The sequence below is a fragment of the Suncus etruscus genome, chromosome 14 (genome assembly GCF_024139225.1).
Source record: "Suncus etruscus isolate mSunEtr1 chromosome 14, mSunEtr1.pri.cur, whole genome shotgun sequence".
NCBI lineage: Eukaryota > Metazoa > Chordata > Mammalia > Eulipotyphla > Soricidae > Suncus > Suncus etruscus.
This window is the reverse complement of record NC_064861.1, coordinates 61,946,293-61,969,350: the sequence shown is the minus strand read 5'-3', so window position 1 is coordinate 61,969,350 and position 23,058 is coordinate 61,946,293. Positions and strand designations below refer to the sequence as shown.

The 23,058-nt window shown below is 57.0% G+C and overlaps 2 protein-coding genes across 2 annotated transcripts in view; one reads left to right on the top strand and one right to left on the bottom strand.

The window, feature by feature from the left end:
* ATP6V0D1 (ATPase H+ transporting V0 subunit d1) overlaps positions 1-14,757 on the top strand; it is a 47,825-nt gene extending 33,068 nt beyond the window's left edge. Inside the window, exons 2-8 of the mRNA XM_049786425.1 lie at positions 1,384-1,555; positions 8,381-8,559; positions 9,591-9,670; positions 13,590-13,667; positions 13,759-13,935; positions 14,013-14,090; positions 14,179-14,757. Of these exons, the coding sequence (XP_049642382.1) occupies positions 1,384-1,555; positions 8,381-8,559; positions 9,591-9,670; positions 13,590-13,667; positions 13,759-13,935; positions 14,013-14,090; positions 14,179-14,340 (926 nt within the window). The 3' untranslated portion in view covers positions 14,341-14,757. The remainder of the gene's footprint in view (positions 1-1,383; positions 1,556-8,380; positions 8,560-9,590; positions 9,671-13,589; positions 13,668-13,758; positions 13,936-14,012; positions 14,091-14,178) is intronic.
* Positions 14,758-15,768: 1,011 nt separating this feature from the next.
* HSD11B2 (hydroxysteroid 11-beta dehydrogenase 2) lies at positions 15,769-20,594 on the bottom strand. Its single transcript, XM_049786429.1, is given in 8 exon segments — positions 15,769-16,184; positions 16,335-16,472; positions 16,566-16,751; positions 16,868-17,080; positions 20,179-20,192; positions 20,335-20,357; positions 20,360-20,494; positions 20,496-20,594. Coding segments are annotated over 8 exon segments (1,224 nt in total).
* Between the last annotated feature and the right edge of the window lie 2,464 nt (positions 20,595-23,058).

The window sequence follows — 23,058 nt, the reverse complement described above, 5'->3', positions numbered from 1 at the left end:
GGATCAGCCTGCCTCCAGATCTGTGGGGCAAGGCCCCATGGCCTTGTGCTCCTCCTCCCGACCCTTAGCTGCTGCCTCTCATCCTCTCAGGCCTGTCATGCTGCCTTGGCCCCTCTGATTTCTGCTGGCTGTGGGAGGGATGACAGGAGGATGGACTCGCCTTTAACCCCAACACCCTTGAGATCACCCTGGTGTTGGCTTTTCTTTTTCTCTAACCTCTTCTTTTGATATGTTAAAGCCCACCTGGATTACTAGACCTTCCTCCTCCCTGTGAGGATTGTGAGTTTTTTTTGAATAAAGAAAGGAGTTTGGGGGGCCAGAACCATAGCACAGGAGTAAGGCGTTTGCCTTGCACATGGCTAACACAGGACAGATCCTGTTCGAAATCCAGGAATCCTATATGGTTCCCTGAGCTTGCCAGGAGTGATTTCTGAGTGCATAGCCAGGAGTAACCCCTGAGCGTCAAATGGGTGCCCCCCCCCCAAAAAAAAAAAAAAAGAAAGAAAGTAGTTTGGCTTTGGGCATGAGAGAAGCAGCACAAGGCAGAAAGCAGCTATAAATCTTGTGCTGACTGGCTTGGCATTATTTCTCTGCAGCTACCCTACTTCGTCGACCTGTCCACCGGGGTTCGAAACACGGTGCCTGGGGTGAGCTCACCCAACTCTGGATATTTTTTTGTTTGTTTTTGGGCCACTCCAGGCAGCACTCAGGGATTACTCCTGGCTCTGTACTCAAGTGGCTCCTGGCAGGCTCGGGGGACCTTATGGATGCCAGGGATTGAAACTAAGTCTGTCCCAGGTCAGCCGTGTGGCAGAGTAAATGCCCTACCCACTGTGCTAACGCTCTGTCCCCAACTCATGGTTAATTTTATTTTTATTTTACAACCCTGGTTCTTCTCTCTTTGAGGAGGGCAAGCCTGGTGGCACTCAGGGTTACTCTTGGCTCTGCTCAGAAATTGCTCCTGGAAGACTCTAGGGACCATATGGGATGCTGGGGGATCAAAATGCAGGTGTTTGGGACCCACAGTGCTATCACTCTGGCTCCTGGGTCTTCTTTTGCTTCAGTTCTTCCTTTGGTCTCTTCAGAGGCTGAGGCCTTTCCATGGCCTCTGGGTTGGAGTTTCATAGATCATTGTGTCATTTAGGGGAAACTCCTATTTATTCAGGGGCCCAGGTTAAGTGAGGGAGCCCAGTTCCCAGGTGCCTATCGCATCTCCAGGGCCTTGGCATGACTGCTCTGGCGTAGGACCCAGGCCACCAGGGAAGTAGAGACGGGTCTAACTACTAAGGATAAGGCTGCCCCTGGATCTGGGTGGGGAGGGGTCCTGGGATCCCTGCAGAGGTTCAGCCTGACTTGCCCTTCCCCATTCCTCCTTGGTTTCAGACCTGAAGCTGCACCTGCAATGCACTGACTATGGCAACTTCCTGGCCAATGAGGCATCCCCACTGACTGTGTCAGTCATCGATGACCGGCTCAAGGAGAAGATGGTGATGGAATTCCGCTACATGAGGAACCATGCCTATGAGCCCCTGGCCAACTTTCTGGACTACATCACGTGAGTGAGTCCCCACTGCCCACATGCCCACCTTCCTGCTCTCCTGTGCAGAATCCAGCCTAGGTGGGTAGGCTAGATGAACCCTGTTTCCTCTACCTTTGAGACTCTACAATACCCCCAACCCCACTGGGACACTCACTGGGGACCTGCATGGGATGGGGCGTCTGTCAGAGGGAAAGAAAGCATTGGTCCTGTCTTCTTGGAACTTTACTCATAGCCCTGAGTCTCAGGGATGAGGGAACTGGGGGTCTGTGGCAGCTTCCCCCCTCTCAACTGGGAACATCTCAGCTTGTGTAGAAGTTGAGCCTGCAGCTAGGGCACAGAAGAAGGGAGGGAGTCCCTGTCCCCCACAGGCTGCTCAGGGCTGGCTTGTACATGTGAGCTGCTTGGTGGGTGAGACTGTGCCTTGTGGGACCTCTTGATACTCACCATCTATCACCAGCCCTTTATGGCAGCCCAGTTCTAGGGCTCCGCACCTTTTCTCTGCCTGTCCCCACAGGGATGGCGCTGGCTGCTGGCTGGACTCTTGATTCAGCCCTCCCTCCTGTCCCCCATTGTTGATTAAATATGAACTATATAGTCCTAGGGTTGGTAGTGAGGCCTTTCTCGGCACTGCCTGGTGCCTGTAGCCCCTTTGGCCGGTGGGTCTGTAGGTTGCAGGGAAATGGTGGAGAAGTGATCCATAGGCAGTCAGTTGAAGTTTCAGGAAATATCCAGCTTTTTTTTTCAAGGACCAAAGCACCATGTGCATTTCTCCACATGGCTTCTCAACTAAGCTTTTCTTGCAGCCTCTTTTTGGTGCCCTCCAAGCACCTTTCCTGTGTCTGTTCTTTCTCTCTCCTCTTTCCCCTCTCTCTTTCTTTCTTTCCCCTCTCTCTCTTTCTCTCTCACTTCCTCTCTCTTCCCCCTCTCTCTTCTCTTTCTTTCCTCTTTCTCTCTCTCCCCCACCCTCCTCCCTTTCTCTCTCCCTTTCCTTCCCCCAGGCAACACTTATATTTCCCATCCAGGTGGGATAAACAGGACGTTGGGGGAGAAGGTAACACCCATCAAGGAGCAACCATTGTCAGGATCTACTCACAGGACCTACATTTGCACTGCCCCAGTCAGGCCACATCTTCCTGGTCCGGCCAGGGCAGGTGATGGGAAGAGGGAGATAATACTGGGATGTATGTCACATACTGTGGCATTGGGGGTTACTCCACATGACCCTGTCTGCCGTCAGACAGGCTCTGGCCTGAGCCTTTGTGCCCAGCTCCTGGCATCTACCTTGATTGTCGGGCCCGATTGTCAGACTTTGATTGTTCACCTTGTTAGTTTCTGGGTACCTGCTCTGGACTTTCTAGTCGACTTGGCCAGAGACTAGCCCATGTCAGTGGTCTGAGGGCAGATGCCATCTATCTGCTGGACTCTGGGCCATCTGTGTGAATCTTCAGCCCCAGACATAACAACATGCTACCCTCCGAGGCTGGGTCTTAGCCTGCCAGGCCCTGAAACCGGAGAGGGCCTGAGCGTGGACTGAGCCATTTCAGCTCCAGCTCTTTGCTGGAGGTTGGCTGCGAGCACTGATGTGCTAAAGCAACCAGATGCTGTCCTGGGGCCTGTCCTTTCCAGCCCCTTCATTCAGGGGTGAGTGGAGCTCACAGTCCCTCACTTGGGAAGAGCAGGGCTGCCACGTGATGGTCATGGCTAAGTGTTTGGTGGCTTGGCTTAATGCCCGAGTGGGGGGTCACTGTCCCCCACCAACCTGCTCTCTTGCTCTCCATCGCAGCCACCCCTGCCCTGGCTCTTCAAGGCCTTGCCCAGGTCTGACCCTAAGCATATGTCTCCTCTCTCATTTCCCATAACTCCAGGGCCCCCTTTGTTTCCGGGGGATGCTGTTCCCAACCTCCATGGGATACCTGGGGCTGCCTCTTCCTTGTCGCTTCTCTCAGTCTCCACTTCCCTGCCCCCCACATGAGGCTCCCTGGCAGTCATTCAGCACTTCTCTGCCAAACATCCGCAGCTCTCCCTGGCTGCCCCGTCCGAGGTCCCACCCGGCTGGCAGCCCCCCAGCCCTGGAGGAATCCCAGCAGCCTGTAACCCAGAGGTACCCTCCCCCTCCTCCGCTGCCCAGAGCAAAGCCAGGGAAGCTGGCACAGTGGGTTTCATTCCCGCTGCCAGGCTTTTCTCTTCTTTTTTTTTGTTTGTTTTTGGGGTTTTTTTTGGGGGGGGGCCACACCCGGCGGTGCTTAGGGGTTACTCCTGGCTGTCTGCTCAGAAATAGCTCCTGGCAGGCACGGGGGACCATATGGGACACCGGGATTTGAACCAACCACCTTTGGTCCTGGATTGACTGCTTGCAAGGCAAACACTGCTGTGCTATCTCTCCGGGCCCGGCTTTTCTCTTCTTAACTCACTCAGCAGCTCCTGGCCCTCCACCACAGCCTTCCACCCCTCTCGTACCCCCCACCCTCTCTCTGAGAAGCCCACTCACTCATCACCTTGTGCAGAGACAGCAGGAGCCAGTGTGCTGACCAGTGCCCCAGAGCCCCAGCTTCATTCTAGGGGCACAGGCGCTCCCCTGACGGGTGCTTTTGCGGATGTGCTGATGTGACCTCACTCTGCTCCCTGGACCACTTGATGCCACCGCCCAACATGTGCAGTCATTATCCCTTGCAGATACTTCCATTAGCATTTCACCATCATGGAGTCCTCCCGTCCCCCAACCTTATTGTGGCCTGATGTGTGACTGAGTCAGAAGCCATCCTCTTTCCACTTACACCATCATCTCTTGATGTCTCTATTTCAATTTCTTTCTTGGCTTCACTGCCACCTCCACCCTGATCATCCCAGGAATTAGAAATGTTGTAGAAATGGGTGAAGCTGTTCCCAGCCTCCTGGCAGGCCTCTTCTCTGTGACGGAGGGACAGTGCTTAAAGGGAGAATGGGGTGGGGATTCAACACTGGGAAATCTGGAAACCATGCACTTTTTGAGCAGCTAGCTTTGCACCCCCCGGGGATGTCCAGTATGAGGTGGGGAAGGGGTGTGGAAGGAAGAAGTGTCAGGGAGAGTCCCCCTCTTGGATATAAGGACTTGAGGCATGGTGCTGTGGCTGTTCCCAGACCAAGCTGGCCTGCTGGTGCAGAAGTTGGACTGCCACACACATCACTTTAGTGAGTCTGAGTCCCCTGTGACCATCTTTATGGCCACCCTAGGATCCGGCCATTTCTGCTTACTGGAGCCCTGGGGTACAGGTCCATTGGCCTTATCCAGGCCTTCAGCCTTAAGTGTCTGACACATGCCAGCTGTGGGCTAAGCCCAGTGCCAGTTTGAGAAGGCAGGGAAGAAATGGGATGGGGAGTCCTCAGGGGGAGATGGCTACTGGAGACCCCAATTCTGGGGTCTAGGGGAGCTTAGAGGGCCACTTGGGAGTGTTAGTGGTCAGAGTGGAGATTGCCTTCTGCTGAGTGAAGGGGCCCCCAGGAGTTGGTGGTGTGCCATGTGGTTTCAGTGGCCACTGGCCAGGATCTTGTGCTGGGCTGGGGATGGACCCTCTCAGGGTTCTTTGGAAGGGAGCTTCCAAGATCATTTCTCCTCAAAGAGTGGCCCCATGGCTCCAGAAAGGAGCTGTGGGGGAAATGAGTGATCTGTGTTGGTCTGATGGTGAGAAACGCTCCCTGTACACTCTGGGAGATTCTTGGTGTGACCAGTGTACAGTGTACAGCAGTTCCCAAGAGGACCTTGCCTGGGCTCAGTTCAGCAGCCTAGCAGCAGCCTTTTACCTTCTCTCATCTTGGGCCTGCTGAGTCACCCAGAGCCAGAGCCTTCCTGCTCCCCCCCCCCCCCCACAGCCTGCTGCTCCTACAGACTGTTCTCAGGTTAGCTACAAGGTCCCCACATATATAAGGGCACCTGTTCTGGGCCCTGAACTTCTTTCTTTCCAGAAAGAAGCAGCAGCAGAGGCTCAAGTCTGGGCCCCCCAGGCAAGGGCAGAATTAAATGAGAATATATCTCTGCCTGGTCTGCTCTTAGTCATCCTGATAACAGTGGTGACACTGAGGCTTGGCATGGTGGGCTGAGGCCCCAGCTTGAGGTCACTTCTCTTCCCATTCTGCAGCCCCCAGATAGGACTGACACAGCTGTGCTCCCAGAGTTGTGGGTGCACGGATGGGCTGGGGTTGGGATAGGGGTCGGGTTTGGGGGAACCACTTTGTCACCACCAGCGTCTTTCCCTGCCTGAACCCAGCCTTGGGAACCTAGAAGCCAGTTGTGCTGCTCCAGCAGGTGGCGCCAAAGGGCCCAGCTGCGAGACCTGGCTGAACCAGGGGCTCCAAAGTCTTCTTTGTTGCTTTTGGTTTGGAGGCCACACCCGATGATGTTCAGCAGTCACTCCTGGCAATGCTTAGGGTCCATATAGGCTGCCGGGGATCAAACCTGAGTTGGCCGCATGCAAGGCAAAAGCCCTCCCCACTGTACTTTCACTCTGGCCCCCTCTGAAAACTTCCTGGAGGAAGAAGCTTGCTCATCTAAAGCCAAACTGAGTTTAGAAGTACTGAGTGAGGGAGGGCATCTGGGCAGGGGATGACAGACTGCCCCACTCCACCCCACGAGGGCCTCTTTGGCCTGGCAGGCAGCCTTCTGTCCGTCCAATCCCCAGCTGTCTTTCTCGGGAGGGAGATGCTGACCAGCTGGAACCTCTTTCTTCCCCATGGAGGCCAAAAAAAGGGAGGATGGTGGAGTGACCTTCTGAGGCCAGCAGAAAGTAGGAGGGCTTCCCTGCCTGCCCAAGGCCTTGACCTCGGTGAAGGAATGGATAGTTGGCTCCTCTAAAGTGGGGAGAAAAGCAGGAGTTGATGCTATAGTGACCTCTGGAGACTGGGGTTCTGCAGCATAGGATGTCCAGGGCTGGTCTCACCTATCAGGAGAGCTGTAGGGAGTTGCAGGGCTTTACCAAGGTGCTTAGTATTTTTCTTGGCACCAAGATAGGATGTACAACAAGGGAGGCCTGGGGCAGCCATGGGGTTCGATGGGGTGCTGCTGCCAGTTGCCATCAGGACTCTGAGGCTCATTATGGGCCCAAGTGATATTACAGAGGGTAAGGCATTTGCCTTGCACACTACCAGCCTAAGTTTGCTCCCTGGCCTCCAACATGGTCCCCTGAACCCTGCAGGAGTGATCCCCAAGCAGAGAGCCAGGAGTAACCCCTGAACACCATTGGGTATGGCCCAAAAATTACATTGCCTGTGATGATTTTCCCCAGGACTAAGCTCAGAGCTTTGTATGTCAGAGCCCTGGATTCAGTCCCTCGCATTGTGGGAAACCATCCCAGCCCTGAGCTCTGAGCTCTTGCCAGGGGTCTCACCATCAAAGGGAGGGGAATGGGCTGTGAATCTCTGCAAAGATCAGGCAGGGCAGGGAGGGCAGTGCCAGGGCCAAGTGTGGGCAGGCGCCTGTCTGTAACTTCTCTGTAGGCAGGAGGAATGGGCCTAACATTGGCCTCCCCAGTCTCCTCCTTCTGCCAGCGGGGATGGGGGGGGGCACAGGGGGTGTTCTACAAAGACTGTGAAGGGACATAAGTGAGTAGAGATCATCCTCAGTTTGGGGTGGGGTCTCTGCCTGTTTCGGGTGGAGTGCTATAGTGGTTACTGGGAAGTAGGAATTCTGGGGTCATGCATCCCTAGCATTAGGTACAGGGTTGTGTTGTCCGGGGGGCTGAAGTGCTGTCCCCAAAATGCAGTGGGGTCAGTTGGGGACAGAGGCTGCTGTAGCCTACATCCCCAGCCACAGCTGCCCTACTTTGGCCCCACCTAGAAATGTTGGTTCAGAAGGGGACTGTCCCGGCTCCCCACCTACTCCTCTTGTCTTGGTATTGGGGCACCACTCCTACCCCAGATCTTTGCGCGGGCCACTCAGGATCTGTCACTGATGAGTAGAAGTGAGGCCTGGGCTGGGAACTCCATGTCTGCCTCACAGCAACTGCCTCTGCCTGCTTGGCTGCTATTTGGGCCCCGACATTGGAGGTCTGTCCTCCCTGGGCCTTCAGTTCGTGGTGCCTAGGTTTGGGGATAGGCTGGAAGGTGGTCTTGGCTCCTGCAGTCCTGGGCCCTTTCCCCACTGTTTCCCTCGCAGAAGCCTCTTCTGCTGCCTATGCTGTCTGGCCTTGGCCTGGGGCTATCCAGAGCCCAGGTGCTGTCAGCAGTCTGGGTCTGCTCCAGGTCATTGTGGCCTGCTGCTGCTGCTGCTACCTCAGGTCCTGGCCCGGTGCCCTAAAGGAGGAGGCGGCTACATAGGGCAGCTGTGGGCTCCCCCACCCTCACTGACCTGCTAGGGGCCTTGCTCCCTGGGGACCGCCCCTCTGACAATTGGCTCCTCTGGCTTTTTTTAGAGAAGCTTCTCTCATTTTCCTTTCCTCCCCTTCCTCTGTTTCCTTCCAGCAGCCAGAGTTACCCTGGGCTCCTGCCTGTGTCTTGCTTGTGGGCCCTAGCGCCTGCACCAGGCAGTCGCCCCACCCGCTGTCAGCTGCGCTAGTCCTGTTCCTCGAGTGCAGGTGCAGTCAGTACCCTGTTCACTTGCTGGATGCCTCTAGGCCTCCTGCATACCCTCTGTCTGCCTCCCCGTGCACGGACTCGTCTCTGCACCCCGAACCTCCCTGTCCTTGTGTGCTTCCACAATAGGGTAGTGGCAGGTACCAGAAAAATCCTCCCTCCAGGAGGCATTGTGTCCATCCTGTGCCCCCTCAGGCTCCCAGTTCCGGTGGTAGCACTTGGTGGAAGGGTGCCAGGCAAGGTGGGGGCCTCTGGCAGCCTTGGTCCCCTGACAGCCGACCTGCCCTGTGTGCTCTGCAGTTATAGCTACATGATTGACAACGTCATCCTGCTCATCACGGGCACACTGCACCAGCGCTCCATCACTGAGCTTGTGCCCAAGTGCCACCCCCTGGGCAGCTTCGAGCAGATGGAGGCCGTGAACATTGCGCAGACACCCGCTGAGCTCTACAACGCCATCCTGGTGGACACTCCCCTGGGTGAGCCCTGTTGGGGGGAAGCACAGGCATCAGTCCACAGGCTTCCCCGCTGCAGCGATGGTGACTGCCTGCCTCCCTCTCCCTCCACTCCTGTTCCTCTCGCCCAGTGGGTGCCCAAGGCAGAGACCTGAGCCAGGGGAGAGCAGATGGGGAGGCCTGGCTTCTGGGAAGCCTGAACTGCAGGCTGCAAACAACTGTGCTAGAGTCCTCTGAGCATGCCAGGCAGGCAGCATCCGGCAGGGTGCAAGTCTGTGTCAGAGGTCAAGAAAGGAAGGCGCTCTGGGAGCTTCCTTCAGGGTTCACATAGGCAGCGCCAACTGCTGCCTGCTGTTCACCTAGGAGAAAACCTGCTACCCCATACCCTGCACCCTCCTGGCCACTGCCTTGGGCCACAGGGACCCATCACTCTGAGCCTCTAGGCTCTGAGCTGCTCTTGTCCTGACTTTGTCTTTACCGGCTCCATTTGTGGTTGGCTCTGCAGGGACTCTGAGCTCATATTGGGCTGTGACTGAGCAGGGAGCCTGCCAGACCCCCAGGCGGGGGTGTCTGCTCTAACCTCTGTGTACAGCCTGATAGCAACCCTTGACTCACAGTCCTGTGCCCACCCGCAGCATGAGGAGGAGGAGGCCGGTTTTCCGGGGCACACAGAGGTGTGGGTGTTGAGCCCCAAGTGCACAGCTGCTCCTCACAAAGGGAGGATGTCCCGGCCTCTTATGCAAACGTGTCTTTGGCATGGCTGGAGCTTGGGTCTGCCCCAGCAGCGGTTAGATCATGTTGTGGCCAGCCGCCTCCTTTATAAATCAATTTTAGGAGTAGGAAGGCGGGAGAAATCCAGGTCAGTGTGTTGGACCCAGAATGCTGCTTCTTCCAGAACGACAGCCTGAGCCACTTTAGACATCCTCAGATCCCAGCCACATGGGCCACACGGGCGGAGGGCCAGGGGGAGGGAGACGCTCATGAGCCCATTGGAGTTCTTGCCTAGGCCACCTCCATGGACCTGGCCCTCACTTTCTTCTGCCATCCCTCCCCAGCGGCTTTTTTCCAGGACTGTATCTCTGAGCAGGACCTCGACGAGATGAACATCGAGATCATCCGAAACACTCTCTACAAGGTGTGTCCCACGGGCGGGGCGGGCAGATTTACGTGGGGTGCTGGGCTGGGGCACATCTGCTCTGAGCTCCCATCCGGGCCTTAGCCACTTAATCCTGATTCTCGCATTGGGCACAAGGTTGCTTGGAACAGGTTCTTGACTGTGCAAGCACCCTGGGGCGGGTGGATAAGATCAGCAGGAGTGGCTGGTGTTAGTTCAGCCTGTCAGAGCTGGCTCAGGCATGGGCACACCCCCTGTAGCCAAGAGGGTCATGGACTACTACCCAGACCAGGGCCCTCAGGCTTCCCTGATCTGGGCTGTTGCCAGCAGAGGCAGCTCAGTGTGTTGAGGACAGGGGTCAAAAGGTCTTCCCTGTCCCTGAGATTCCATGCCCAAAGGCCTCATTCCACTGCCCATGGTCTCCCCATTCCTTCTGCATTTGCACCATGCATATGGTGCAGACCAATGACCCTTAGAAAGAGGGCTTGGGATGCCAACATCCCCACTGCTGCACCTCACAGCTATTAACAGCTGAAAGCATGGGGCCGGAGCTATAGCACAGCAGCTAAGGCGTTTGATCTCTGGCATCTCATATGGTTTCCCAAGCCTGCCAGGAGTAACTTCTGAGTGCCATCAGGTGTGCCTCCCCGCCACCCCAAGAAAAGGCAGGGAAATAGGCCAGAATGATATTACAGTAGTTAGAGCACTTACTTGCCTTACATGCATCTGACCTGGGTTTGATCTCTAGCACCCCGTATGGTCCATCAGGAGTGATTCCTGAGTGCAGAGCCAGGAGTAACCCCTGAGCAATTCTGGGTGTGGCCCAAGAAACAAAACCTGGGGCTGGAGCAATGGTGCAGTGGTAGGGCATTTGCCTTGCACTCAGCTGACCCAGGACGGACTGCAGTTCAATCCCCCGGCATCCCATATGGTCCCCCAAGCCAGGAGCGATTTTTGAGCACATAGCCAGGAGTAACCCCTGAGCGTCACCAGGTGTGCTCCCCTTTCCAAATGAAAAAAAAGGAAGCAGGGGCCGGGAAGGTGGCGCTAGAGGTGAGGTGTCTGCCTTGCAAGCGCTAGCATAGGACGGACCGCGGTTCAATCCCCAGTGTCCTATATGGTCCCCCCCAAGCCAGGGGCGATTTCTGAGCGCATAGCCAGGAGTAACCCCTGAGCGTCAAACGGGTGTGGCCCAAAAACCAAAAAAAAAAAAAAAGTTAAAAAAAAAAAGGGGGGAAGCAGGGCTGAGAACCAAAAAAGAGCCATTTGGAACAGAGGGCACTGGGAGTCCATGAATGTTGATTCATGGAGGATGGTTTGCCCGAACTGGAAGTGACTGGCATTCCTGAGCATTGTTTCTATTGGCTCTTTGCTTTAAGGATCTCATTCTGGCCTGTTTGGAGCTCATCTGCCATTCCTGTAGCCTAAGCTCAGGCCTCCTTGTCTCCCTACAGAGAGAGGGCCAGGGTCTGCCCAGGGGATGCAGTTGGCAAGGGCAGGAAGCAGCATGTACGGTAGCAGGCCCAGAGCCTGGGCATCAGGGACCCAGCAGAGGTGTCAGCACAGGCTGGCCCAGGCCTCGAATGCCAGTTAGAAGTGTTTGTGATTTGGGGGAAGTGGGGGACACCGTGTAGTGCCAAGGATTGAGCTTAGGGTGGTTCCCCATGCAAATACATGTTCCAGCCCTTTGAGCATCATCCCAGCACTGTTCAGGCATTTGGTCATTATCTGTGGTTCTGTAGACAGAGAACAGCAGCACACACATACACACACACCCGCCCCCATGGCTCCAATGTGGGGACCTATGAGAGAGCTGGAGCTAGAGGCGGGAGCACATGGGCAGCTTTGTCCAGGCCCCTGGGAGCCAGGTGGCATTAGCACCCTCATGTGGGGGGAGAGAGAGGGTGCTGCCAGCACTGGGATCACTGCTCAATCTCTACAGCCCACTAACAACGAGAGGGCCAGTTGGGGGTAGGTGTGCACATGTGTGTGTTCCCATGCCCCTGCCTGCCCCACTGGCTCGTTGACAGGTTCCCTGCCCTCACACTGGGTGAGGGTGTGGCTGTCCTCCATCAGCCTCATTCATACCCTCACCGGACCTGACCGGTTTGAGCTGGAGCTGCTGGCAAGGGCTGCCTGGGCTCCAGCTTATGAGCACCGCTCCAGTGCTGTGGGCCCTGTGCCAGGCCCACTTACCAGTCAGGCAGCGCCCCGGCCCAGTGGCCACAGATAGGAGATTAGGTGGACCTTTGGCCTCCCAGTGGCGAGGGGAGCAGTAGGCGTCACATTCATGGGCTGGCTGGATCCAGGGACAAGATGGGGTTAGGGAGGTGACTTTCTGGCCATTTAAGGTCCCCTCAGTTTTTCTAGCTGCCTGTACTTCTGAAAGGCCCTGGTCCTCCTGGGGTGGCCTACCTGAAGAAACTCCAGGTATGGACTGAGGAAGGCCGGTAGATTCCCTTGAGATAGCAGTGGCAAGCCCTCGAGTCCTAGTTTGGCAGGGCACAAAAAAGGGTCATGGCATAGGGACTACCTTAGAAAGAGTGAGATTCGGGGCTGGCGAGGTGGTGCTAGAGGTAAGGTGTCTGCCTTGCAAGCGCTAGCCAAGGAAGGACCACAGTTCGATCCCCCGGCATCCCATATAGTCCCCCCAAGCCAGGGGCAATTTCTGAGCGCTTAGCCAGGAGTAACCCCTGGGCATCAAATGGGTGTGGCCAAAAAGAAAACAAAAAAAGAAAGAGAGAGAGAGAGAAAGAGAGAAAGAAAGAAAGAAAGAAAGAAAGAAAGAGAGAGAGAGAGAGAGAGAGAGAAAGAAAGAAAGAAAGAAGAAGAAGAAAGAAAGAAAGAAAGAAGAAAGAAAGAAAAAGAAAGAAAGGAGGGAGGGAGGGAGGGAGGGAGGGAGGGAGGGAGGGAGGGAGGGAGGGAGGGAGGAAGATGAGAGAACAAGATTGTTTTTTATTTTGCGGGTGTAAGGGTGAAATCCAGCACCTCACATGTGTAGGATAAGTGCTCTACTCCTGAACCACTTCCCTGCCCAAAAGTTTTCTTTTGAAGCTGTGGATAAAACAAATATGTAGTGAATGACGGTTGATATTAATATGGACTTTTCCAGACCAGAGAGCTAACACAGATATTTACCTTGAATCCATAGCTGAACTACAGTCCAAGTGACCATTGCCAACCAGGGGCCACAAGCCATTGTCCCTTTCTTGTCAGGAGGGGTGTGAGGAAGGACCCTGGCTGGCCTGTCTCCCTGTGGCTTATGTAGTTTGCTGGGGCAGGAAGTGCATTGCAGGGCCAGTACCTCATTCGGCAATAACCATCCCTAGAAAGTAAGTGTGCTGGCAGTTTTTTTACATGTGTGAGTAGGGTAGTCGGGGCCATATCTGGCTGTGCTCAAAGTTTTTTCCTGGCTCTGTAACTGAGGTTCATGACTAGTGAATATAAGGGACTATATGCAATATTAGGGATCAATTTGGGTTGGCCTTATGCAAAGCCTTAACCTCTGTCCTGTCTCTGGCCCCTGCACCGACAATTCAATGCTTAGGTGAGGGCAGGAGGAGGTATTCTGACAGGTGGGAATCAAGAGGCCAGAGCCTCCACTCCAGGGTTCTTAGACCCTTAGGAGTCTCCTGTCCCCAAAGGCTCATTCACACGTTTCCTGAGGTCAAAGAGAACAGGGCAAAGGTAGGTACCATTGCCTGCAGAACTCTGCCTACCCAGTCAGGAGAACTTCTGTCCCTGCTGGTGGGTTTAACCCGAAGTGGACTGGTTAGCATTTGGAATTTATGGATGTCTCAGGAGTTGACACAAAGGCCATCCTAGCTAATGTTAGGACTCACCATCAAAGGGTCAGGGGAGGGAGGCAGATACTGTGAGGAGGAGGCCTAGCAGGCCGAGTTTCCACTCCTGAACTGAGTTGTCCCCTTGCTTTGCATAGGCTTACCTGGAGTCCTTCTACAAGTTCTGCACCCGGCTGGGCGGGACCACGGCCGACGTCATGTGCCCCATCCTGGAGGTGAGTACCTGTCTGCCCTCTTGCCCCTGGTCCCTGGTAGGCCTTCGGGAGCCCTATCACTGACCAGCTACTGCCTGTATCGGCCCTGCAGTTTGAAGCTGACCGACGCGCCTTCATCATCACCATCAATTCCTTCGGCACTGAACTGTCCAAGGAGGACCGGGCCAAGCTCTTCCCGCACTGTGGGCGGCTCTACCCTGAGGGTCTGGCCCAACTGGCTCGAGCTGACGACTACGAGCAGGTCAAGAATGTGGCCGACTACTACCCGGTGAGTGCTGGCCCGCAGGTATGGGTGGACATAGGGGCCTCCAGAGGATCCTCATACCTCACTTTCCCCTGGGGCAGGAGTACAAGCTGCTTTTCGAGGGTGCAGGCAGCAATCCCGGAGACAAGACGCTGGAGGACCGATTCTTTGAGCATGAGGTGTGTATGGTGGTGGAGGGAGGAGCATGAGGGTGGAACTCAGGGCTGCCTCTATGGCCTCCCACATCATGCCTGTATCTGTCTGCAGGTGAAGCTCAACAAGTTGGCCTTCCTGAGCCAGTTCCACTTCGGGGTGTTCTATGCCTTCGTGAAGCTCAGGGAGCAGGAGTGCAGGAACATTGTGTGGATAGCCGAGTGCATTGCCCAGCGTCACCGCGCCAAGATCGACAACTACATCCCCATCTTCTAGCACCAAGGCTGTGTGTGTGTGTGTGTGTGTATGTATGTATGTGTGTGTCTGTGTCTCTGTGTGTATGTATGTCTGTGTGTGCTCAGGGGGGACTCACAGTCTTCCTCCAACCTCTGAGACTGCTCCTGGGCCTACAGAGGGGCTGAGCACCTCTTTTCCTTCCCAGGATGGACCAACCCCCACCTCCAGAGCATGGAGGCCCCTCAGCCCTGGCTCCAGCCACTGAGTGTCTGAGAAGCATGTGGTCACTGTTGTGTTCCTCCCTAACCTGAGGACCCCTGAGGCAGTGTGCGCCTTGTCTCCCCTCTGGGAGGTCACAACCTTGTGGTAACCCAGCTGAAGGGGTACAGGAATATCCTTGGGTGGAGGAATTAGCTCTTCAGCCCCACCCTGAGATAATAAACTATCCCCACCCCAGTCTGCTTGTGTGCTGTTTCCTTTGGATTTTGGTGCCTCTCCCAGCACCCTACCTCCCCTTAGAAAGAGGCCCTCATGGGCCGGGAGAGATAGCACAGCGGTATTTGCCTTGCAAGCAGCCGATCCAGGACCTAAGGTGGTTGGTTCGAATCCCGGTGTCCCATATGGTCCCCCGTGCCTGCCAGGAGCTATTTCTGAGCAGACAGCCACAAGTAACCCCTGAGCACCACCAGATGTGGCCAAAAACCAAAGAAAAAAAAAAAAAAAAAAAGGAAAAAGAAAGAGACCCTCATGCCCCTAAAATAGCTGCACAGCCACCTCTTCTGAGAGCTTTGGTAGGGCCCCTTGGTGGGCTCACCATCAGTACCCCTTAATGTCCCAGACCAGGATCACCCCACCACTTATACCCCACGTTGTGGAACTTTAAACTTTGGATGAAGGATGAGGCCAAGGTTAGTATCCCAAAGCATGGCCAGAGCTGTGCTCCCATACTGAGCCCCAGAGCATTTCAGGCAGTCACCTCCCTACACAACCTCTCCCCAAGTCTAGGAGAAATAAAAAAAAAAAGTCTTTTATTTAAAAAGCGGCAATCAGGCAAGTAGGATATAGCACCTCCTGAGGTTTGAGGGATTTGGTGTTGATAGGGCCCACATTCTTGAGCCAGTCAAGAAACAGTTGGGGTTCACCCTTCAAATTGCAGCATTGAGGCACTGATGCCAAGAAAGTCCTGAGGGTGGGGTCCCCCATCTCCCACAGTAGCAGCATCTGAGGGACCTGCCCCCAGACAAGGGGGTCCTGCTTGGTTTCCTCCGCAATCTCCAAATGCCGCCTTAGCTACACAGAGGGAGCCTGGCAGCCAGGTGGGTCTGTTTGGGCTCAAGAAGCAGTGCCCTCGCCTGGCTGTCAGCATTGGGCTGAATGAGGGAGCTGTAGACCCAGCATACTTGCAGGTCACACATTCCCTGGTGAGGGGGAGGCACTGGGGACTCCTGGGGCACCTGGCACATAGACTCATCTGGCTACCACAGGTGAAGGCCCTGGGTTTGGACCTGGGCCCAGGCCTGCGTCCTGGGCCTGGGTCAGGTCGACCTGGCCAGACCGCAGTGCCTGCGGCATAGAGGGGCTGATGAAGTAGGTCTGCAGGAAGCGGCGCCGCAGGCCCTCAGGCAGGTAGTGGTGAATGAAGTACATGAGCCCCAACCCACGGCCTGGGTAGTAGCGCCGGCGCGGTCTGGCTGCCAGTAGCGCATCAGTGATAGCGTCAACGACTGGGCTGAGGTCGTGCATTGCCAGGCGCAGTGAGTGCAGGAATTGCCCATGCATGTGCTCGATGTAGTCCTTGCCATAGGCCTGTAGCAGCTCTCGGGGCAGGCTGGCCAGCAGCAGCTCCTTGCGTTGTTCCCAGTGATTCTCGTTCCGGACTGACTCTGGGATAGGCACAAAGTCCAAGTAGGGTCACGTAGGGCTGGGGTTAGGGGAGCCATGCTCTGAGCCACAACCTCCTCCCCTCAGATCTGGCTCTATCCCAGATTCTTTCTGCAGCTCCAGACAAAGTTCCCTTCACCCCTGATCCCCACCTGTCCTGAAGCAGCCCGGCTGGATGACGCTGACTTTGATCCCCCAGGGCAGCAGTTCACAGCTGAAGGTGTCCATGAGCAGCACCATGGCTGCTTTGGAGGTGCCATAGGCTGCCAAACAGGGGTACGGCATGTCTCCTGAGGGATGTTAGGGAAGGCAACTCAGCCAGAGCCAGGGGGCCCTTGGCCCCTACTGGCCCTAGTTGTACTTTGCTATGGGAGAACATTTACCTGCTGGGCTACCCAAGGTCACAATGCGACCCCGAGAACTACGCAGCAATGGCAAGAGGCCCTTGGTGAGTTCGAGCGTGCCGAAGAAGTTCACTTCCATGCAGCTGCGGAATGTATCCACTGGAGACAGCTCCACATCAGCTACGACTTCATTGTGGCCAGCATTGTTGACCAGGCCCCATAGGCCTGTGGGAAGTGAGAAGGAAAGATGCTAAAGATGGCTTTCCAGGCCCCCTCCCAGGCTCCCACTTCCATGCCCTCCTGGCTCAATCCCCATCTTGGCAGAAATCTGCCCCACTGACCGGTGCTGCTGGTGTGGGTCTTGGTGAACTCCAGTACCCGGCTGATGTCCTCAGGCTTGGTCAGGTCCATCTGCAGCAGCTTGAGGCGTGAGGAACAGCAGGCCCTGAGCTCGAGGGCCCCAGGACTCTCCAAATTTAACACAGTGGCCAGCACTGTGAAGCCCATGGTATCCAGCTTCTTGACCGCCTCCAGGCCAAAACCAGTGTCACAACCTGACCCAAACAAAATGACCAGTGAATCATGATCCAAACACACACACCTCCATTCTGGCCAGGGTCTTAGCCATGCTTTGGAACTCCCAGACAATCAGCAGCCCCTCTCTGCCTCCCAAGTCTCTGCAGGCAGCTTTGCTCCACTCCTCCCTGCTAAACATGGCCTGTGAAACTGAGACCTACCCATGGGCAGTTGGGCAATTCCCAATATTGCTCAGCCAGTGCAGCTAGGGCTCTGTCACCGCCAGTCTGAGACTAGTCCCACCAGGCTTGCTCCTTACTGGCCTCCACCCAGTAGTGCCACCTCGTGGTGGGGTCTCCCATTCTCTCACTGCCCTAGCTCAGACTTTCTCCCCTCCTTACCTGGATGCAGAAGTAGCTAGTGTTTGTCTTTCCCATCTTGTGCCCTGGAATCCATTCTCTACCCTCAATGGAATACTCAGGAACCCTAGTGGCCATTTCTGACCATACTTGGCCACCAGAACCAGGATGTTTCATGTGAGGTCTCATGGGGCTGTGGCCCAACCTTGTCACTCCAATGGGGCTCAGGCCGATTGTTCTCTACCTTAACATCTAGATGGCTCTTTCCAAAACAGACACTCTCCCTCTGCTGGAAATCTCCCAAGTCTCCCCCAGTCATCAGGAAGAAGCTCATGGCTGGGGCTCCAGGCAAGCTGGGTCCCCTTCCCATCCCACCTCCCAGTCCACCTCAGGGACTGGTGAGTGGTAACAGGCTCAACTCTCAAAAATGACCCGAGGTCAGTTACCATTCTCCAGGCCTAGTTTCTGGTCTGTTTTGTGGAGAGGGGAGATGCCAGGCAGAGCCTGAGGGTGTGGGGGGCTCTGATAAGCCGCCTTTTCCCTGATCCCATTCCGATCTTGGTGCCACAGGCGGTTGGGGGGAGGGGGTTCTGGAGCCCAGCCCCCCACCCCAGCCCCAGTGGTCCTGCTGAACAGCGGGCTGCAGAGCAGAAGCCCCTACATCCCCTCCCCACCAGCTCCGCCTCCTCTGCTGAGGCTGGGAACAAAGCTGGGCAGGGGGCTGCAGGCTGCCTTTGTGTGTGGCTGGGGCTCAGGGGTCCTTCCTGGAGGAGTGGATGGGGGAGGGGAAGGAGCTCCCGAGCACGTGGGGGGAGAGGGAGGGGAGAGAGGGGGACGGGAGAGAGAAAGAGGGAGAGGGAGGGAGAGAGGGGGAAGGGGAGAGAAAGAGAGAGGAGAGTGCAAGCGCACCAGTGCATCTACTTGCCTAAGCTTCCACAAGCAGATGGACTTTTTGTTGGGGGGAGGAGAGGGCCACACCCAGCGGGGTTACTTCTGGCTCTCTACTCAGAAATCACTTCTGGGGGTGCTCAGGGGACCATGTGGGATGGGGGATGGCGGGGCATGAAACTCTGGTCAGCCACGTGCAAGGCAAGTGCCTACCCACTTACTACTGCTCCATGTCCCACAGACAGATCTTTCGTGGGGAAATGGAGGCTTCTAGCTGTGGCCCCAAGGTCCACCATCACTGTGCCTGCCCTGGCCCACCCTCATACTACCTGCTCAAGCTCAGACATGGGTGCAGATCTCCCACTTGCCCAAGGGTTCCTAGGAGACTCTGGCACCCATTGGTGCCCTCGATTACCCAGTCAAGCTTGAGACCCCAGTGGAGCTGTTGGAGGAGTCTTGGTAGTGTTCAGGGGTACTGGAGGGACTAGGTCAGGGAAGGAGTCAGCCTCATGGGCACAGGATCCCAGCCAGGTGTGGCAGACCTGGCTACTCACTTGGTTTTTGCTTGTGAGAGGAAACCCCATTGGCTGGCTTGGGGGCCAACTCACTGCACAGACCTGAGTGGGCTGGGCAACCTTCCCAGGATAGCCAGAGACAGCGAAACTGTTTTTCAAGAAGCCCCTGCTTCTCCCCTTGCCCTCAGCCTAAAGGTCCTATGGGAAACTCCCCCTTCCGCCCCAATACCTCATTCCTGCTTCATCAGAGGTGTCAAATTTTCTTCCTCAAGCGCTGAAGCTCGGTCCCTGGAGGTTTCCCACTGCACTCTGAGCTGAGATGTCTTTCCCGTCCCTATCTCTCCCCACCTCCACACCCTTGCCTGACAATCAAAGGAAGGCCCTTCCGAGGAAACCACTTCCCATACCACAGCCCTAGTGGCCAGTCTGGTTACTGAGTGTCCCCTAACCAGACCCTGCCTATTCCCTATTCCCGCCACAAGCCTTTGTCCCACATTCTTTGTCTGATCCCAAATACCTTCCCCACGCCCCCTCTCTGCTCATCCTCTGAAGCCCAATTCAAGAATGGCCGCCTCTGGGACATGGTCTTGAAGCTTGAAGTCTCATACAGGGGCCGAGTAGAGGAGGGATACTGAACTGAGGTCCCTAGGGTCCCAGCCACCCAACTTAGGTCCAAGGCCATAGCCCTTAACACCTGCCCCAAATCCCCAAACAGAGGGGTCTGCTTTTAGAGGTGAGCCTGCCCTTCCCCCTACAACGGAGCCGGTGCCCCCTGGCCTTTCTCCCCCTCCCCACTTCCGGCTGGGCTTCAGCCCCCCTTCCCCTTCCCTCCTTCTGGTGACAGATTTATTCCCTGCTCCAGACAAAGGGAGCTCAGCCAGACGGCCCTAGGCACCTGAGCCCCTCTCTCCAGGACCCCCTTCTTGGGCACTTGGGACCAGGAGAGACAGGGGTGGGATGCAGGCTGCAGACGGCTGCCTCACAATTTGTGGGATGTGAAGTGGGGGGCGAGGGGGCAGTGCAGTTCCAGGCTGCTATGCATGGTGGCTCAGGGTCGAGGGTCCCGACTCCACTTGGCGAGTGCCTCTGGGAGGCACGGATGATGAGGATGGCATCCCACGTGGGGGTGCTAGCAGAGCGCAAGTGTGTGTGTGTAGGGACGGTCCTGCCAGCTGAAGTTCCCCTCAGTCTTTGAAGACAGCACCCTCGGGAAGGGATGCAGCATAGTCCCCAAACTCCCGGAGGCTCCCTGTTGCTCAGCCACTCGTTTTCTCCCGCGCACCTGCCCATTTCCAAACTCGCAGTCCGTCCACCAGACTCGGGGCGATGCCCGCAACAGTTTCCAAAGTTGGCTCGTCCCCCCCACCCTGGCACCCCGGAGGAGGGCACTCTCTCCGCTCCATCGCGCAGTGGGGGGTCCCGCCTTAGCCCGGGCGAGCCCGCGGGGTGTCCGCTCCCACCCTGGATGGAGCCTGGCAGCCCCCGCGCTCCGCTCCGCTTCCCGCGCACTCACCGGGTGATGAGCACCACGCGCGAGTGGCCACGGGCAGGCGCGGCGAGGCGCGCCAGGTCGCGACAGCGCGATCCAGCCGGCGGCGGCCAGCACCGCGAGCGCGGCCAGCGGGGGCAGCAGGCGCTGGCACAGCCAGTCGAGCGCGGCCAGCAAGGCGAGCGCGGCCAGCAGCGGGGCGGCGGCCCAGGCGCAGGTCTCGCGCGCAGCAGCTGCATGCAGGGGCACGGGCCGCCACCAGCAGCCAGGCGCCGCCCGACGGCCAAGGCCAGCGCTCCATGGCGGCAGGGGCCGGTGGCGGCGGCGGCGGCGGTGGCGATGGGGGCAGGACGGGGAGAGGGACTAGGGGCCCGGGGTACGGGGTGCAGCGGGCGACACCGGCCGGAGCGAGAAGGGCTACCAGCTCTCTCTGTTCGCCCTCGGGCCGAGCTTATAAGGAGCCCCCGGAGGCGTGGCAGGGGCGGGCCGGAGGCGGGCCTGGACATCTGGGTCCGCCTCCACTTCTCCCCGGCACCCCCGGCGGGCAGGTGCCCCCCCTCCGCCCCTCCCCGCTCCCCCAAACCAGATCCGCTTTCGAAGAAGCCAGAACAAAGTCTCCAAGTTCTGCTCCGAGCGGAGCCGCTGCCCGCCGCCGGCCCGTCTAGTTCGCGTCGCGTGGCCGCGCGGCTGCAGCTCCCAGTGGACATCCGCCGCTCAACACGAGCCGGCCACATCTGGGGACACCTGGTGCACCCCGCCACCCTCCTCCGAGCTCCCCGCCACAGCCGGGGCTGCACACGCAGCCCTGCCCGACGCCCGCACTCGACCCCAGCAGTGTGCTGGAATTGGCGAGGTCCTGCTCGCACTCTTGGCGAGCCCGCAGTCACTGACCCGTCGGGGCTCTCGAACCCTCGAAACCCTGTCTTCTCCTTCCCCTTCACTGGTCCAGCCCTGGAGATGCACCAACCCCACGTTCTCCTGCCACACAAGGATCTATATGGGTTTGGGATGCACTGAGGGTCAGGGGAGTCCCAGGCTTCTCCTTACCTCCCACTGCATCGACTCCAGCAGTCATGCCTGGGGAGTCAAATGAGGGCAGCAGGGGGTGGGGTGGGGTGGGGTGAGGCAGAGTGGAGCATCCTGCCTGACACCCTCATTCCCCAAGGGATAAAATGGGTGCTGTTGGTATGGGTGCAGTTCCCTGCCCGTGTCTGAAGTTCCCTGTTTGTGTGTGGCCTGAACGCCCCCCCCACCCTGCCCACCCCCGGGTCTGGCACCCTGTGCCTGGCATCCATGCCAGGGCGCTGCCAGGCACTAAGAATTGGTGCCAGTACCTGGCTGCCAGGCCTGGGGCTGAGGAGAGTAGGTGCAGCTCAGGGCAGAACCCTCTGCTTCCTGCCAGCCCTGGGGTCTGGGCCGGGCCTCATGCAGACCCTCCTAGGTCCTGGGAGATCAAGGGTCCTCCACTCCCTATTGCCCCTTCTCTAGCTGGAGTACCCAGACCTTGGCCAGAATTCAGGGCAACCCTCCTAGCCTCTGTCTCCACCACCACCACCACCACCACCACCACCACCACCACCACCACCACCACCACCACCACCACCACCACCACCACCACTCCTCTGGGGTCATGGTCCCTGGTGGAGCCCCAGGCTAGTGACCTGGAGGCTGAGCTATGTCAGGGCTGAGGTGTCATCTCTGTCCTGACCAGGAATCAGGTGCCCTGCCCTGTCTCCTGCAGGAGAAAACCCTCACCTGGAAGGGCATGTGTGCCTGAACGTGGATGCCCGAGTCCCATGAAGCAAACCCACAATAACCACTGGACCGTGCTTGTTCTACTCTCTCACATGGCTCTGTGGCTTGTCTTGGCACAGCTGGTTCGTGTCTCCTCTGACCAGATCACGACCTCGTGAGTGCAAGTGAGCTTTTTTTGGGTGTGTTTCTAATAACTTTCTTTACCCCCTTAGGGTCATCCTCTGGAGATCAGACAAGCATTCCTTCTACAAAACCTTGGGAATCCTGTTGGTCTGCAGTTCTGGCCCCAGGGCTCTGAGGCCCACACAGGCCCCCTGACCTCCTTACATTCCCCCTACCCCCACCCCATCGCCTCACCCCACCTACTCACCCCCCCCCCCAAACAGCACGAGTCACCCTCCTGAGCATCCTGCTCTAGTCTCTCCTGCTTAGGGCTTTTTAGAGCTTCACCTTGGGGCTGGAGAGATCCCAGGAACTCATCTAGGGCCACACAGCTAGAAAAGCACTTGCCAGAGCAGGAGTGAATGGAGGGAGGTGGAAACTCCATGGAGGGAGGTGGAAACTGAATAGCAATAGCAAAGGTGAGAACGGGCAGAAGGAGGCAGGGGCTCACTCCGTCTGCTCTGCTCTGCATGAGCTGGGGACTGGCTGAGAATTGTCTGTGGCTGTGGAACATGAATGATTAATTTGGTGGTGGTGGGGAATCTTTTTAGTTCAACTTCCAGGATGCTGGCACCTTGCACAAACCTGTGAATCCTGTGGATCGTGCAATTTGTGGGATTGCACGATCGGCCACATTTTTATACAAGCGCTCCCCTGCTACCCCCCCCCCATGCCCCTTTAATCTTACTTTCTAGGTTGAAAGTTGTGGTTACTTTCTGGCATCTGTGCTCTGACCCCAGTGGCTCCTCAGCAACTGGCCCTTACCCTTCACTTATCAGGTGATGTTCTAGAAGTAGGAAAAGGTAGTTGGAGCAGTTGTAGCTGGGAGGGGCTGGCCCAACCCTGTC